Consider the following 12,047-nt stretch of genomic DNA (forward strand, 5'->3'; position numbering starts at 1 on the left):
AGGTGGGAGAGGTGAGTGGTACCCAAACCAGCCAAGCCACAGTCTCTCAAAAGACTGTGGTGGTTCAAAAGGAGTCCAGCACATCCCTAGTTGCATCCTCCCAAAAGGATGTAACTATTGAAAATAGTCCCCAACCAGGGACACAGAACAAAAGAGGGAGGGACACTGAAGCCACACATTCACCATTTAAAGCCTTTTCAAGGAAGAAGAAGGCCAAGACCATAGTTTCCACACAAGGGACACACACAGCACAGATACATCCACCTGTATCTGTGCCTTCTCATATTCAGCTTGATGTGATTCCAGCAAATGTGGAATCACAGGCCCATTCTCTCAATATAGAAACACACCATTCATCAAACTCTCCAACACCCTCTCTGGATGTGGATATGATATTCACATCAATTCCCGATTCTCCCTCATTAAAACTCAGGGAGGAGCCCCACTCAAAACCTGGTGATCATCATCTTTTAGATGATTTGTTGGATCATCAGCCAATTCTTTCAGATGTAGTTGCAGAATCTGTGTCACCACACTTAAAATCAATCCACACAGATTCAACAATTATGTCACTTTCTATATCTACATCTTTTCCTTCTTCAACGGATATCTCTCATCCGTTGACAAGTGGTTGTTCTTCAACGGATAAGCTTAACAGCAGTTATCCGTTGATACCATCAGTTTCTACTTCAACGGATACTCCCTATCCGTTGATGGTCTCTACACACTTAACATAATCAATTCCAACTGTAGAGGACATGGCAACTGTACAATCACTTTTAGGTTTGAGGGAAGGGAGTGATCTTTTGAGTGAGAGGCTGGGTTGCTCCCAGGCAAAAGGAGAGGTTGAGAGTCACCAAATGCACGCTATTTCTTCCAGCATGGCAAAAGTGAGTGAGAGGAGTGCCACCTTAGAAGGTGAAGGTGAGGGTGTGAGGGTGTGTGTGAGCCAGGGGGAGCCCCTGATGCAAGAACAGAGAGAAATTGAGAGAAAGGCAGGTACAGAAGCTATAAGGGTGGATCCAGCCATTGCTAGTGAGTTAATGGAAGTGGATGATACAGACAAGAAAAGACAATTTCAGCAACATTACAAAGCTGTCATTGATAACATTTCCTTGGATGCTGACACTTTTACTCACCCTGTTTCAGCCTATCAATTATTGGCTGCACAGGGCAATGTGGAGGCAGAACAGACACTACACATTGTACACACATCAGAATCTCTTCTCAGAGACAAAGCTGCTGTCAACAGGCTGCCTTCTCAAGCTGGAGAGCCATCTGAAGAATTTGGAGTAAATTCTAATGATGATGACTCTGATTCTTTGAATGAGAGCATGAACTTAGGGGGAGTAGCAGGCCCAAGTTCTGTTCCTGATCTTCCTGCATGGGCATGGGCAAAACCATCAACACCAGGAGAGTTTGGTGTCACTTTGGTCAGACAAGTCAAGACAATTCAAAAGGCCCTTCAGGAGACTCAAGATGCTAGTACCAAGGCAATTCTTCACGCTCATCTGGAATCTCTGCATCTCTTACAGTTGCAGCATTACCAGCAAAATCTAAGTGTGGATGAGCTCAAGCAGGAGATTGCTGATCTGAAATCCTACACTGCTGAGAAATTGGATTCCCTTATACCCTATGGTACTATGCAAGATTTGTTGGGGAGACTGAAGAAAGCACTAGTACCATCATATGGCCTCATTTGTGGCATCGTGAAGCGTTTTGGTATTTCCACCAAAGTGATGTCGTCATGAAAAGGTGAATCAGTATATCTTGTAGGCGTCGCTTTTTCAAATGGCTTCCGGACACCGGGAATTCTCTCAATTAAATCCCTCACTTCCTGGAATTCTCTTTTGAATTCTTCTGTAATTTGGTTTCGAGACCTCGTACTTCTGTGATGTATCCTCCTTTTGTCATTATCCCCTTCTCGATCTTCACGATCATCAAATTGTTGCTCATCACGTTATCTTTCTATGTCATCATCGTTATTTGGCATGTTCTTTATATCCTTTATCTCAACGACATCATCAATTCCCTTTGTTGGCCCTTCGTGTTGATCCCATTCATCGGCATCATCTATGTTCAGACGTCTAACCACACTTGGGATCGTCTTCTTTGTTGCTGTCTTGGTTTTGGATTTGGCCATGGTCAGTTCTTTCTTCAACATTTCATTTTTAGAGCGTATCTTCTCCATCTCATCTTGTAGTTTTTTCAAGGTTGCTGCCATCTTTTTGATGCTCTCGGCCTCACACCCCTTGATTGGTAACATGTTCTTCTAAGCTTTCGCCTTCCATTATAGTGAACCAACTGAATCTTTAGCAAGTTTCCCATAGACGGCGCCAATTATTTTTACCAAACTTAGTAGGTTAAATGCTAAGGATGGTGAGTTGATTAATTCGTATAAAATAACTAAGGATAATAAGAATGTAAGTACAGTAACGCAAGAAATGGGTGACGCGGAAAACCCGTAAATGGTAAAAACCCGCGGGTGGGATTGATTACCCAACCTAAATACAATCCACTAGATGATTCACAATGATTACATAGAGTTTTACATGGTACATTGCCTTTATCATATGTTAAGACTAATGTTATCGTATTTTTGTAATGTTTGTAGATTTTTTTCTTAGATGAATGTTGTTTGGAGTATTGTAAGCTGGTCTACTCTATGAAGATGACGAGCTCGAGTTGTCCCTTTGTGTTGTGTTGTTGCATGACTTATATCCCCTTGTGTTTTCAGATTAGCCTTGCTTATCTTCTAGTTTGTTTCCACCTTTTTCTCCAACTTCCCACTTTTTTCTCCTTCTTTTAATTATGGTTGTCGTTCCTGCTATAATGCTCGACTGTTACTCCTTCAAATTCGAACTATGGCTTGACAGAGTCTTCTGGTTTTTCTCGTTATTGGCATCGTGTTTGTTAATGTCCAGGACGCCTTCTTACTCTTCCCGTCTCGACTTGTCCCTTGCATTCCCTGTCATCCGTCTCCTGATCACATCTTGTCATGACTTTAAATATGGATATAATATTGGTCTTTGCGCCTGTATTGAACTAGATAGTTTATTATTTAATTTTCATTTTTATTATATTCTAAGATGGACGACACAATGACTCATGTAACCATCAACTTAAAAGCATATGAATAAAAACATTATTTTCGTTTAAAATTTTATTACCAACGTCTAGCAAATAGGTGTTAAAATATATACATAATTTTAAAACCCATAGAAAACACACAAGTTAATACAAAAGGTATGGGAGTCCTTAATTTCAAAACACATCATCTATAAAAATTATAAGAAAAATGTCCATTTATGACCTACAAAATTGGTTGTTTAAGATCAATTTTGGTCGAAAAACGACCATTGACACATTCTAGTCCACTCTGACACTTGGATGCCAAGAGGCAAAAGTGGGAAGTGATCGATTTTTGTCGGAAAAACGACTGTTAACACATCCTGGTCTATGTTGACACGTGGATGACAAGACACAAAAGTGGGACCACTGTGTTGTGACATTGAGATATAAAAGTGACCAATTTTTTTGTGGATGTTGTGACGTGGAACTGACTCATGTGTGCCACGTAGCTGCCACGTGATTATACTTCAATATCGAACGAATATATTGATAACATGAACGTTTAAGTATGGGAAGAACTTTTGATAGTGGGACAGAAAGCTTTATCTTCTCCTTTCACATATAATTATTTTTTTGTTATTTTCTTGATTGAGTTCGGGGTCATTTAGAGGCCATGAATATCATTATAGGAATCAAAATTATGAAATTCTTGGGGTAATTAAGAGCATTCGACTGAAATATGCATTATCATAATTAGTTCACATTATTACGCTGTTAATACAAAGATACTATATGCATTACGAAGAAAGTCTTAGATCATAAATATGCTTCCAAATAGAGATACCTGAACCGACTCTTTTTCTGGGATGGGCAGTTAATATGGTTTAGAAGGTGGTTCTGATACATGTTTTTAGATAGAAAGAACTCAACAGGAAGGATGATTTCAAGGTCATCTTCCACAAGCCCTCATAGTAAACACAGCTCACCAGCCTGGCAATGTATAGATAATTTCACGGTTTCTGATACCATACATTTATAACCCCACTTGGACCAGAGAACCACGGATACATCAAAAAGGATGTTGTATGCGTGCCGTACCGTGGTCCGACGTGAAGACTGGCACTGACACACGTGTCCAACACGCCATGTAGGGCGTCGACCAAAAAAAAAGCAAGGACGCTGTTTCGACACCGGGCACAAGCGACCTGACATGGCCAGGACTCCGTCCACGCAAAAAATGCCCAATATCAACTGTTTTTACCTTAATTGTTCGATATTCTCATATTTTATTTGCCCATCTCTGTTTTCATTGCAAGTAGAAGATATTTTACGATTACGTTGAATATATTTTATTTTAGTTCATCACTTACCTCGAAAGAAACATCTATTATTTTATGTTTATACCGTTATATTTTTATCGTTTTCGTACCTCGTATATATCCAGGACTTTTTACTAATTAGCAAATTCCCATATCCCCATACCCGTATCCCGTGTTGCCGAATTCGTGTCCGTACTTCCTAGGTTATGATGATATACATGATCAGTTAATTAAAATTTGTACCATTTGCAGTTTTGCGCAGCTCCTTTTAATTCAAGAGTAAGCTATTAATTCGAGTGAAGATAATCAGGGTTAAACTATCTAGTTAATCGAAGATAATCAGGCTTAGTGGCTTACAACTATGGATTTAATCCAGGAGCAAAATTTTAAAACGGTCTATATTATCTTTAGCTTATAGCTAACATCGTAAATGCTACAAAAGGACTAAAATCTTACTATTTTTCAAACAAAATAACCTGTATGTTGAAATGTTACACGAAACTAATAAAAAATATCCATCATTAAAAATGACAAGCAGAAGCATGTCAGTGCGCTAACATAGTAAGAACTACACCAGAAATTTAGCTAGAGGAAGAAGCATATTGCTTGGGCGCCCTTTGAATAGATTTACCAAAACCATTTCTTAAAAGGTAACATATGATGCCATCAAGATTAATATCTATCACGCCAACACCACCTGCATCCTTAGCAGCTAAACATGCTTACAAGAAGTCTTTTTCATAAGCCGAGATCAATCCTCTATGTCCAAAGATATCAAATTACTGAGGCAGATATTTCTTTTACATTTTCATGGCATGAAAGCATATACACTTCATTCTATTTGTCAACTGGGATCATTTTAACTCCTGCAGCTATAGGCATGTCCAAGAAATATGCAATAAAACCATAGCCCTAAAGTGAGGGAGTACGTAATTGTTCGCAAATGTACCAAAGAACTCAACTATCATGATTTGGAATATGACTGTAGCTCCGATAACGCTGGCAAAATTGTTGTTTTCTAGGATACCCTTAATACATCGATCTTTTCCATTTCTCGGGAGCTTATCTCATTGAAAACCTGCAAAATGACATCAAAATGTACTCAAACCATTTTAAAATGGAAGAGATAATTTCAAGAAGTTACCTGACAAAAGACAAATGAGTTAAAAATAAGTGTGTTAAGTATCAAATCAGAATCAGGCCCGTCAAGACTAAATGCTTCTGTTTCTTTTGCTTGAAGATACCAGATTACGATGAACTGATATATAGATTGTCCTATAATATTCCTCCACATGACATTAATAACTAATAAAATTTCCCTTCCTCCCAATTGGAGTTCTCTTCATTAGTTCATCATTTGGAGGCTCAGTGGCTAAATCAAGAGCTCCCAATATATCCATGAATCATGATCATGTTAACCCACAAAAGCTGAACAGCTGTGAGGGGAGCATCTGAACAGCTGTGAGGGGAGCACTCTGTAAAACCTCAATATTATTGTTTTTGGATAATATCAGATTGCTAAAATTTCTTAAAGATTCCTGTAAGTTATATTAAATCTATGTAACATGTAAAGAAAGGCAGATTCATAACCTATGACACGGCTGAGAAAAATTAACAACCAGTGCATGCTACAACATTAACCGTCAACTGACATAGGCACAAACTTCTGTATGTTTATGTAAACTGAGCGTCCCCACTTAGCGACGGTCACAATTGTTATTATGACATTTGCACTCTCCTTGGCCACCTAAACACAGGAAGAGATAAGATACACGAATCACATCCCATAAGAGTGAGAATCATATGCGGATTTAGATATATTTTTGAGAGGATACCGAGTTTATTTTGACAAGATGTCCTTATATTTTCAAATTTATTACAGACTCTTTTTTATATTTTTAAAACTGAAGATAAAAAAAACGTTAAATTTTATTTTAGGACGAGAACGTTATTGCAATGATATATCCCGATCTGAGGCAGTGTTTTAAAGGAATTGCAGGGAAGAAGTGATCAAATCTTTGATCATGAATGTTTAGAAGCTGCCTGGTAGTGTCAAGCTAAAAATGAGACTCTTCCACAGCAGTAGTTACTTAGCAGTCGTCATTAATTACCCGTTAAACTTTGTGCAACTGAATATATTTAGTGCAAGTGTGTTTAATTTGGTAACTGAGACCTGGTCTGTTCTCAAAGGCCAAATCTACGCGTTATACATTACTTCAGAATACAGCGCTGCTCCTCAATCAAGTCAACCTCATTCCCCGGTCAGCTCTTTAATATTCTCACAATCATTTTTTGCATTTTTACTGGAAAATATATTGGAGGAATTCTATAACCTCAAGAGTGTTCCCAAAATCGTTTTCATATACTGAGTTGTCGTAATATTATTAGCTGTTTTCTCCTTAATGAAATGAATCGTTGGTGCATTAGTATAAAATCTAAGGAATGAAATAAAGTCACATGTCATTTGAGAATATTTTTGAAATGTTTTCGGGATATCTAGCATTATTAAGACAAGTGAACGTATTATAACACAACAAATTATTTTTAAGAGTAGTACTACATATCACAAACATAAAAATTTATCAAATTAGTGGCTGACACTGATTTTAATTTATATTATTATTAGGAAAGCTTCTAAATATTTATATGACACATCAGATTTAGGAAATTTTTTGATATAAAAAATTGGGATATCTAACATTTTCCTATTTTTAATATTTTCTAGAAGTCAAAATGTATAGCTCACAAGCCTAAAAATAATGGGCATGTTCTAAACTACAACGTTTAGGATAGTGCTAAATATTCTAAATTTGTTTCATGTTTTAACTTGTATGTTTACAAAATTTATCTAGTTATAAAAAAATCACCCAATATACCACTTACACATCAGTATTTAAAAACGGTTTTAGAAATCGTTGAAAATTCTAACATTTCCTGTCAAAAAAATTTATATCAGTAAGCTAAAATGATAATAATCGAGTAGAAGATTTTAATACGACAAAAATGCTCCTATAATTGATTTTTCTGGCGTTACTGGTTAAATAAAACTAGTAAGAAAAGTCAGCATTCTCTTTCCCTTGTACAATTTCTACTTATCAATGTTCACATGCCAAGTCAACTCTGGGGAAGATGAATATATAATATCTAACAACCCCTGTTTGCTTCAATCACCCAGCATTTCGAACCCTCTCATATATCTCTTTTGTATTTTCAATCTCAAGTTAAAACAAAAGTGTTTGTGTATACAGATTATATAAATTAGCGTAATCAATTCTTGATCTTGCCAATACATGGCTGCAGTTTCTGGTATTCATGGCCAACTTCTTGAGGTCACTAGTAAGTCATCCTGTCTTTTTTTCTTTTCGGTTTGTCTAGTGTGTGTCAGGGCACATATGCATGTTTTTTTATGATCACGGAAATTTAAATACTGACGCACATCTTGGCCTCACGTTAGGACGAGAAAAAGAGGTATCTGCTAGGCTAAGTTAGTTAAAAGTTTAGAGGTAATGTTTGATTATGTAAAATATATATTTTTATGCAGTTGTTGGATGTTCAAGATTGAAAGATACTGAATGGTTTTCGAGACAAGATCCTTACGTTTGTGTGGAATACGGAAGCTCTAAATTCAGCACTCGCACTTGTACAGGTCTTAGTTCTTCTCCTCTTTTGTATAATTGTGTGATCTGATATCAAATTGAAGTTCAACGTTCATGTTATATATAAAGTTGAGTATTAGCCTGTCTTAAAAAATTGCAATGTTGACCATATGATCGCAACTTGTATGTAACGTAATCCTGCTGATCTGCCTGTTTACGAGATCAATTTTGCATTAATGCCAAGTTTCAAAGAAGTTTCGTATTAATGTCCTGAACAATCTTGTTGCTTCTTGATACTATAGTTCAGTTTCAGTTTCATATCTGACTTATATTTTTTGGTTTGTTGTTCTGTAGATGGTGGTAAAAATCCGACATTTCAAGAGAAATTTGTGTTTACATTGATTGAAGGATTGAGGGAGATAAGTGTTGTAGTGTGGAATAGCAATACAGTCACATTCGATGACTTGATTGGCAGTGGAAGGTATGTTTTGTATTTCTTTCGTCAGTATGAAAATTATGTTCTACATACACAGGGTTGTTATTCTTGTTTTTTTAGTTGACTGACTTCTTTTGGGGCTTTCTTAGGATTCAATTGCAGAAAGTTCTTTCTCAAGGATATGATGACGGCTCTTACTCAATTCAATCCAAGACCGGAAAGTAAATATTTTGTTATATCTTTGTTGTCATGTATTAATAATGTTTGTGCTTATGATCAGGTCTCGTATATTTACCTGTTAAGTTTAAAAAATGTAAGTGACATTAAGATTATCTGCACATTTCTGGATTTAGGTTAGTTATATGCAAGACCTTGATTAGAAATTTTTTATGGATGTCTTTATCTTAAGAACTCAAGAAGTTCCGGTTCATTTTGTTGGTAAATGGTAATTAGGAACCTTAACTCCCATACAGCCAAGCCGAGGATCCCTTGATTTACTGGCCCCGTAAGGGGGAGAGGGGAACAGCATCTCTGCTTATGATACGACAATTTACCTAAGATGCTTGTTTGTTGAACTTACGAATTTGATTTGAGTTAAACTCACTTTACATCTTGATTTTTGTATCTAGGAAACATGTCATTAGTATAGAAAAACCCAGGCCCCTTGCCCATCGAACCAAAACAGCAAAATTTACTAGGCATTAACCACGATCAAGAAGCACCTGTGGTAGGATATTGCAGACACTAATGTCTAACTTGAACAGTCTTGAGGACGCATTAACTAGGTAGATTGTCTACAATTATTTGAAGCCATTGTTTTTTTGTCTTGAATCTTCTAATGTATGTGTAGGCTTTGTTTTTTAACTGAATGGACTTATTCTATGTACATATACCAAATTATGACAGGCCTATTGTCTAATGCAAATATTACACTGCAGTTATCAACATTATGTAAATAGCTATCTTAAAATTTGAGCTAAATGAATGAACGATGCATTGAACTATGACAGGCCTCGTGCTCCTCTTATAACTCATTAAGAAATATAAGAAATTCCTTGTCTCAGTCCCTTGTTCACTTATACACTGAAGGAACATTAATCGACCAAATACAGATAAGCAGCATATACCTGGTTCAGCGTTTAGTTTAACTATGTAGGTCTTGAACTGTATTGATAAATTTAATTACTTAAATAGGAGTATAAACAGAGAATGAGGAAGAAATGAGATAACTTTGTGAGAGCTGAGAAGTACATAGGCACATAGCAATTTCGTGTTCTGGAGAGCTCCTGGATAACATCTCTCTGGCACAGAAACTATTAAATTTAGTTGTGGTCATTTGCTACATTTCTAACAGATGCAACAAAACTATTTCACTATATTCTCAGAATGATATCATAGAACAACACTTCCGATCAAACAGAACTCCTAATGCATGATTCGTTTTGTATGGCTTATAGGTATGCAGGGGAGGTCCGAGTAATACTGCATTTTTCAAATGCCAGCGTAAGTTCTTTTGGTTGAAGTTTTACGTTACTCTTTGTAAACATAAAAAGCCTGTAACTTTATGCATAAGATTGTTTTGTAACTTAAGCTATATACTAAGATTGCAACTTTTATGCTATTACAGAAGCCTGCAAAGAATCATGCCTCATTAGCACCATATGCTGCATCACCTGTTCACCAGCCATCAGGATACGGGTACCCTCCAGCAGCCTCATCAGGATACGGATACCCTCCACCAGCTTCTGCAGCTCCCTATCCAACTCCAGCCTCAGGATATCCACCATCCTCGGCCTACCCTGCATATCCACATAACTCTGCACCTTATCCCCCGACTCCATACCCGCCCCCTCATTCAGCCGCTTATCCCGCCACACCATATCCACCACCAGCTGCGTATCCTCCATCACCATATCCGCCACCTGCTGGGTACCCTCCATCACCATTTCCAGCCCAGCCCTCAAACCATTATCCTCCAGGTACCATTTTATTTTAGGTAAACACTACTATTCTACAACTTTTTCGTGTCATAACTAAAATCTTATTATTTCTATGTTCCATCAGGCCCATTTCCAGGAACATATCATCCACCATATTAAAACACAAATCTTGGAGATCAAGGAACCAAGCAACATTCACAAATCTTCATTTCCATCCTCCAGATTACGATACAATAGAGGGATGAAACAATGTTTATAAGTTTCCGTTTATCGCAAAATATTTTGTAGACTAAAAATTCAATAAATTTGTTGGCTACCATCCTATTTCGGAAGATGAATGCCTTTACTTTATTTTCATTTTTTGCAATATGTTAAACAAGTACTTTGACTACTTTTCATGGTCTTGTTACTGCAATGAGTTTATACTTATGATTATGCTGCAGAAATGCATATTAAGGACCTCCCCATAGCATCATTACTTGTATAATTCTGTAATGAGGATAACAAGTGCACTTGTACTCCTTTCACTACAGAATCATTAGGATCATAATTGAGGCTTTAAACAGATTAACAGCTTGTCAGCTTCGAAATATGAATGATTATACATGACACTACTGTATATATGTTGGTTATTGGAAGTACTTGCAACAGCAACTTCCAAGTTTTAATCGATGATTTCTCACTTTCGGTGGAAACAATGCACTGGCATAGACTAGTTCTATGAGCTTCACTCTTCTTTTATATCACTAATAATTAGTTTCAAACTGTGGTAGACAAAGAAACAACTACTTGCACTATCCTCTTGGTCACATGTTCGAATCACACACGATGAGAATTTATGATTATGTCTCCTGAACCAGAGCCCCTCGCTTAAATGCAATTCCCAAAAGTAGCGGGTGCAGTTCTCTACAATTAAAAAAACTACTATTTTAGTTCAGCATCTAATCGTCCTGACTCTACTTAAATTCGAGTATCCGCTTATTTAAAATTTTAGGATGATAAGTCTCCAAAATCTGTTTCTTCAACTAGGGGAAGGTGTAATTCAAACTTATTAACAAAGTATTTAGGATTTGTATTTAGATTTCGTTTTTTCCATGATATTCATGTGATCACATGCAGCAAGGTGGACCAGGTGCTACTACTACACAATAATAATGCAAATTTTTTGACCAATTCAAATAGAATGGGGGCAAGAACCCTGATTGACAATTGATTCACAAAGGAGATATAGCACTCATCATTCGGGTACAAGTGGGCCGAATTTGACTTTAAAGAGATGATTAGATCAAGAAACTTTATAGGGGACGAGTTTAAATTTAATCTATTTATAATTAATTCATTTTTAAAAAAATGTTGGTTACTTGTTTCCAAACTATTTTTTAAAGAGAAATGTGGGAATTGAGGGTTTAGTCTAGTCATAATCTTAATAAATAATGGGACATAATCAATATAAATTAGCCCATTATTTATTATTAGATTCGGTGTAACGCTACTTATCCCGAATGGAAAATAGCATGAATATAAAATTGATTATTGAAATAGTTACAAAATATCATGTGTCAGTTTTTTATTTACTAAATAAAAATGAACTCCTTGCATTTACACTAATATCATCAATTAAATTATTTCATACTTAATAATTTTTTTATGCCTATAGCATTACTCTTTATCCTAAATTGGTTCT

At 36.4% G+C, this 12,047-nt stretch overlaps 1 protein-coding gene and 1 pseudogene across 1 annotated transcript; one reads left to right on the forward strand and one right to left on the reverse strand.

The window, feature by feature from the left end:
• Positions 1 to 5,228: 5,228 nt before the first annotated feature.
• LOC141684941 (calcium-transporting ATPase 2, plasma membrane-type-like) lies at positions 5,229 to 6,689 on the reverse strand (annotated as a pseudogene).
• An 813-nt stretch (positions 6,690 to 7,502) lies between these two features.
• LOC141685944 (uncharacterized) lies at positions 7,503 to 10,720 on the forward strand. The gene is made up of 7 exons (XM_074491018.1): positions 7,503 to 7,727; positions 7,933 to 8,037; positions 8,342 to 8,468; positions 8,573 to 8,644; positions 9,881 to 9,926; positions 10,051 to 10,402; positions 10,488 to 10,720. The coding sequence occupies exons 1-7, from the start codon at positions 7,682 to 7,684 to the stop codon at positions 10,520 to 10,522; spliced, it is 783 nt and encodes a 260-aa protein (XP_074347119.1). The 5' UTR covers positions 7,503 to 7,681; the 3' UTR covers positions 10,523 to 10,720.
• Positions 10,721 to 12,047: the final 1,327 nt, after the last annotated feature.

The sequence above is a fragment of the Apium graveolens genome, chromosome 9 (genome assembly GCF_009905375.1).
Source record: "Apium graveolens cultivar Ventura chromosome 9, ASM990537v1, whole genome shotgun sequence".
In the NCBI taxonomy this organism is placed as follows: Eukaryota; Viridiplantae; Streptophyta; class Magnoliopsida; order Apiales; family Apiaceae; genus Apium; species Apium graveolens.